This window comes from Berghia stephanieae, chromosome 5 (genome assembly GCF_034508935.2).
Source record: "Berghia stephanieae isolate SIO BIC M18660-M18661 chromosome 5, UCSD_Bste_1.3, whole genome shotgun sequence".
NCBI lineage: Eukaryota > Metazoa > Mollusca > Gastropoda > Nudibranchia > Aeolidiidae > Berghia > Berghia stephanieae.
Genome location: NC_088364.1, coordinates 35,941,933 through 35,947,932, shown reverse-complemented (window position 1 = coordinate 35,947,932; position 6,000 = coordinate 35,941,933). Strand labels below are relative to the sequence as shown.

Below are 6,000 nucleotides of genomic sequence, written 5' to 3'. Positions count from 1 at the left end.
AACATAATGAAAACTTTTTTAAAAAACGCTCATAAACTTTTTAAATATTAGTTTAGGAATTTGTAAGTATTGATAGAGTAACATTATTTTGTTAAGATAATATCATGAATTAAAAAAAAATTTAAATTTAAAAATCACAAAAATAATATCACATTCAATTAACAATGATAAAATCTATTTTCAGATATGGTTATGTAACACCGTCATCAATAACTACATCGTTCCACGATTTCCCTTGCCTTAAACATCCGTCAATTACACTTAATATCTTGCTCAGCCTTCGGTCTAAAGCATCCAAATGTGGTTCTGTAAGAACTGGACTAATTGGATCATTTTCCAGAGAACTTCTCATCAATTCGCTCAAACTGTTCGGTCCTTGGTACATTTTTACCAGTTTTGCTAAAGTAGACAATCGAATCATGCAACATTGTCGAACAGGGGCTAGGCATGATACACAGTCGTATTTGGCCTTTCCAAACCTAAAATATAAAAAGAAATTCAGTCAAGAAAGAAGGAAATAATGGAGAAATGTTTCCTTCTGTTCTCTATAAAAAGGAATCGTGGTTTTAAAAAAAGTAAAACGTCAATCAAATAATCCCAGTTTTTAAAGACCTCTGAGCTTCATATAATCAAGGATGAGATTACAGCAATGGATGTAAAATGGTAGGGATAAGACATTCAGGAAAATACTAAATTATAAAATGGTGGTAAATAGTTGCGTAAATCTGATGTCGTTAGGGAAATCCCGAGTCCTCCCATTTAAACAAGGATAGATCTCGTGCATAGCCTGCAAGTAAGCTGAATGAATTGTTCTTTCAGTTATAAATATTAATCAGATTACTTTGACAGAGGGAAGTATGTATTTACAATACACGGTACAATGTAGATTATGTCGTTTTTATTTTAATTTAGAGGGCTTATTGTTTTGGCTGAAGGCATGTGCTGTGATGGTGGTAACAGTGCGATACTACTTTTATTCCTGCCATCACAGATATAAACCTTTTAGCTACAGTTATTGACTGGCACTTACCCTCGTCCTTGGTCCATATGAAGTAGAAATGTGTCGTTACCAAACTCACGGAATGTTTCATAATGGTGTCTATCAAGATTTCCTGCATCGAAATAAAATTTAAAAAGGCTTTACACCACATTCTTGAAGGAAAGTGAAAAACAAATAAAATAAATATAAAAGTAAATATATAGACAAATAAAAAGATAGGTGAATTAATGGATAAATAAATAAATAAATAAAAAAGTAAATATACAAATATTGTTGTCCAGATATCATAGTTCTAATACCATAATCCTTCATTCTTTTACATTTCATAATCAATATAAAAGCAAAAAAAAATCAACAAAAAACCCCAAAAAATCCAACAAACAAAAACAAAACAAAACCGACCCCCTCCCCCCCCCCCCCCCCCCCCCCCCCTTTTCAAACAGAAAATAACCCTAACAATAAAACAAACAAAATCAAGAGAAAACAACAACAAAAAAACATACACCCCTCCAAAGAAAAAAACAAACAAACCCAATAAAAAAAAACCAAAGAAAAAAACAAATACAAACAATCAAAATATTTTAAAGTTTTTCCCCTATTCAGAAGTCAACGTTCTTATATGATGATATCGATTTCATTTATTTTGACGCTCTAATCTTGTGTTAATTTCATTTCTCATTTATGTAAAAGAAAAGAAACGTATACGGATGATATAGACATTTTATATCTGCAAGAAGAAAACAACATTAAGTATGCCATACCTGTGAGGAAATCATACACAGACATATCCAAAACATCCAATAGTCGTCGTCCTTCGTTGTAAGGGGACTTGACTTGAACCTTCTGGCACAGATCATTGTAAACTTCCCAGTAAGCCTGGAATTAGATAATGATGGTGTTGTGGATGATGATGATAATGACGATGATGGTTGTTATGATAATAATAATAACAATAATAAAGACGATTATTAATAATAATAATAATAATAATAATAATAATAATAATAATAATAATAATAATAATAATAATAATAATAATAATAATAATAATAATAATATTAATAATAATAATAATATGATGATGATGATGATGATGTGATGATGATGATGATGATGATGATGATGATGATGATGATGATGATGATGATGATGATGATGATGATGATGATGATAATAATAATAATAATAAAAAAAAAATAAAAAATAAAAAAAAAATAATAATAATAATAGTGGTAGTAGTAGTAGTAGTAGTAGTAGGAGTAGTAGTAGTAGTAGTAGTAGTAGTAGTAGTAGTAGTAGTAGTAGTAGTAGTAGTAGTATAATAGTAGTAGTAGTAGTATAGTAGTAGTATGTAGTAGTAGTAGTAGTAGTAGTAGCAGTATAGTGTAGTAGTAGTAGTAGTAGTAGTAGTAGTAGTAGTAGTAGTAGTAGTAGTATAGTAGTAGTTGTAGTAGTAGTCCACAACAAAACAACAATTACTACTACTACTACTACTACTACTACTACTACTACTACTACTACTACTACTACTACTATTACTACTACTACTACTACTAATCCTACAGCTAGTGATGATAGTGATGATGATTATGATGATGATGATGATGACGACGACGATGATGGTGATGATGGTTATAGTGATAATGACAATGATGATTCTCATTAAAATTATGAAGAATCCAATAATTTTAGTAACATAATTTGGTGTTTCCACGGCCTTGATACGTAGTCAGAAGTACAACTACACGCAATGATTGTTTTCGAATGCAAGACAGGGTAATAAACATGAAGTATTTATAACATGCAAAATAATCATATTACCTTCCTGTGTTTACTGTAAGATCTCTTCCACGGATTTCTCCAAGTTTTTCTCTTTGCCATCAACATAGGCGGTAAGAATGCGGCCAGGGACCCTTCTAACATGACAGGGTGTCCACAAATGGGATGGGATGAGTCGCAGTAGTAGGAACATTGGCCATGAAAACAAAGATTTCCAACTGGTTGGTAGAAGTGAATAGTGAACAACAAAAGATGTTAAGAGAATACTGATGCAAAGACATACTGTTGCAGTCTTTCTCAAAGGAGCATAATATAGTTTTCAAAGAAAGTGGAATAGATTTATTACTGGTAAAAATTAACATTTGCAGAAGACCTGTATCAAAATCGTTATAAATCTTTGAGCTTCTTTTGAGCTTTTTTTTATATAGCACAATATCCACTAAACATGATCCAAACACTTTACAAGGGGTCCCTGGCCAACAGCTACATTTAACACGTAGGACGGGTCATGACGTCTGTTAGGCGATTTTTACACTTTTTTTCGGACATAGACAATGCTGTTAACGGCCAGGTACTCGTTTTATACCCGAGTACAGTGAGAGAATGTGAGTAAAGAGCCTTTTCCAAGAACTAAACTATGCGCTGAGCGAGCCTCGAATCCAGGACCTTCCGACCTGAAAGCGAGTGTCATACCACATGACCACATAGCCGCATGTATGTTATCCATACAAAATCATGGAATTATGAAAACTCTAAGATTATGGAAACTATAAAAATTGTTAATGAAATAATGGTTTCATTTCAAGAACTATCTTTAACAAGATAACCATTTTTTGAAATACCAATTATATAGGAAAATTGGAATTATAAGTGCTATATAAATAGTAAGAAAATAATTATATTCTACATATTCTCCCCACCCCCTCCAATTAAAAAAGCATAAAATGAAACATAAATAATACATAAGACATAGATTAATAAATAAATAAATAAATAAATCAGTAAATAAAAATAAATGAAAATAACCGCTTCTTTGTCGAGATTATTTATTTATTTATTTTATTTTTGCCGGCTTTATAGTTTGTAAACCCTTTTATTCTTCAATGCACCTCAAATTGAGTTAACAGTTACTTACCTGGTGATCTAAAGAATGTTTTGGCTAGTTTAGCATTGGCGTAAGGCTGTAAATCATGACTAATGTTGAACAATCTGCCCACTGTTGGAGGCACTCTATTGAAGCCCAATATTCTGTGAAATGGAAAAGTAAAAACACCACAAATTCAGTAAATAGATGTCTAAACTGAAGGTAATGCGGCTAGAGCTATATTGTATGGGACTGGCGTTATAAAAATAAATTACATTATTATTATTATTACTATTATTATATATTATTATTATATATTATTATTATTATTATTATTATTAATATTATTATTATTATTATTATATATTATATTATTATTATTATATTATCATCATCATCATCATCATCATCATTATTATTATTATTATTATTATTATTATTATTATTATTATTATTATTATTATTATTATTATTATTATTATTATTATTATTAATAGCTGTGAAAGAGACATGGCGTGCATGTGGCTGGATTTTTCCCAATTTCTGAAGCGTGAAACGCAAGCCTATGTACAAGTAAATTCTGCCAGATCTAAATTAGCGTAGACAAGGAGCTAGGGGGAGCTGACTGTAGGCCAAGCCAAGTGCTTTGTCCCTAGGATTTGTCCTGCATGTAATTAAATAAATGCATTTAATCACAGATCAATAGTCACAACTCAAGGACTTGGACCTGGTTATGAAGATGTTTTCGTGTACAAAGACATATTAATTTATAGAAAAGGTGACAAGAAGGTCATTAAGGTTCTTGGTATTATCGGTTTGTAGGGGAAATAACGCAAATCCTTTAGTCTTTTTATAAATAATCATAATAGTTTCCCTTGCTAACTTAAAGTACAACATGAGGTGTTATTATTTTGTTATGGGCTCATTGTTGTAATTTATATACTTTCAAACTGACGCAAATATTGTTCAGTACAATAATTGTGTTGGGCTGAACGAGGACAAATCTTTTTCTCATAAAGAAACCCATTCCGAATTGAAGTCTGATTTATCTTAAAATATTTCACAGACTAAACCTCAATGTCAAATAATTGGCGCCAGGTTGAGACCCCCCCCCCCCCCCTCCCACCTCCCCCATTAGAAGGAGTAAAGCAGGGAAAGAAAAAAACAAGTGATCTCTCTCTCTCTCTCTCTCTCTCTCTCTCTCTCTCTCTCTCTCTCTCTCTCTCTCTCTCTCTCTCTCTCTCTCTCTCCTTTCTCTTCTCCTAATTCTCTCCCTCTCCCTCCCTTTCTCGCTCATCTGCTGTTGCTACTGCTGCTTCTACTGCCATCGCTGCTGCTGTTACAGCTGTTGTTGCAGCTGCTGATGATGATGATGATGATGATGATGAGGAGGAGGAGGAGGAGGAGGAGGAGAAGGAGGAAGATGAGGAGCAGGAGGAAAGGAATAGGACAGGGGGTGGATGATTTGAGAAGCAGGGGAGAAAGATGATAGAGGAAATATTGTTGAAGGAGAAATAAAATGATGACTAATAGTAATAGTGGAAGCAGTGACGTTGAGTAAAACCTACCTGTCTAGATGGAAGGATGCAATTTCAGAGACGTGCCTTTCATAGTCAGCAAAGTAAAAGTGGTCGGGCAGTGTTTCTTGGTCTCGTGGAAATCTACCGGGGGAATAGTAATAGTGTAACAATGATGATGATGATGATGATGATGATGATGATGATGATGATGATGATGATGATGATGATGATGATGATGATAAAAATAATAATAATAATATTCTTGCAGATACAGTTTTGAAAGACGGAGTGGGGGATAGAATTCTGTCAAAGCGTAATTCATAACTTTTGCAAGTCTGATTCAACATTCTTGTCATGTACAATATTGTGCGTTGGTCTGAGACAATTTCCATCCCTACAATCAGCCCAAAACAGTTTGGGCTATCAGACCTACAAATACATATATGTTGACTGGGTCTATTTTTTTCTTTTTTTTTTTTTGGACGTAACATTTAAAAAATGTATATGTTTGACACCGCAAACAGGAACAGCAATGTTCAATGATGTACTGATGCTGATTTAACGTTCTCATTCGCAACGAAAAAAAAAAATTAAAAAATGAATAAATAAATAAATAA

The 6,000-nt window shown here is 32.6% G+C and overlaps 1 protein-coding gene across 9 annotated transcripts in view; it reads right to left on the bottom strand.

Moving 5' to 3' along the window:
- LOC144972828 (extracellular serine/threonine protein CG31145-like) overlaps positions 1–6,000 on the bottom strand; it is a 124,773-nt gene that overhangs the window by 1,344 nt on the left and 117,429 nt on the right. For all 9 annotated transcript variants that reach the window (XM_078914511.1, XM_078914514.1, XM_078914510.1 and 6 more), the window contains 6 exons: positions 5,432–5,524; positions 3,915–4,027; positions 2,822–2,997; positions 1,762–1,876; positions 1,031–1,112; positions 1–479 (listed from right to left, as the gene is read on the bottom strand). The exon at positions 1–479 is cut by the window's left edge and continues 1,344 nt beyond it. In XM_078914511.1, coding sequence (XP_078770637.1) covers positions 191–479; positions 1,031–1,112; positions 1,762–1,876; positions 2,822–2,997; positions 3,915–4,027; positions 5,432–5,524 — 868 coding nt within the window. In that variant the 3' untranslated portion in view covers positions 1–190. The remainder of the gene's footprint in view (positions 480–1,030; positions 1,113–1,761; positions 1,877–2,821; positions 2,998–3,914; positions 4,028–5,431; positions 5,525–6,000) is intronic.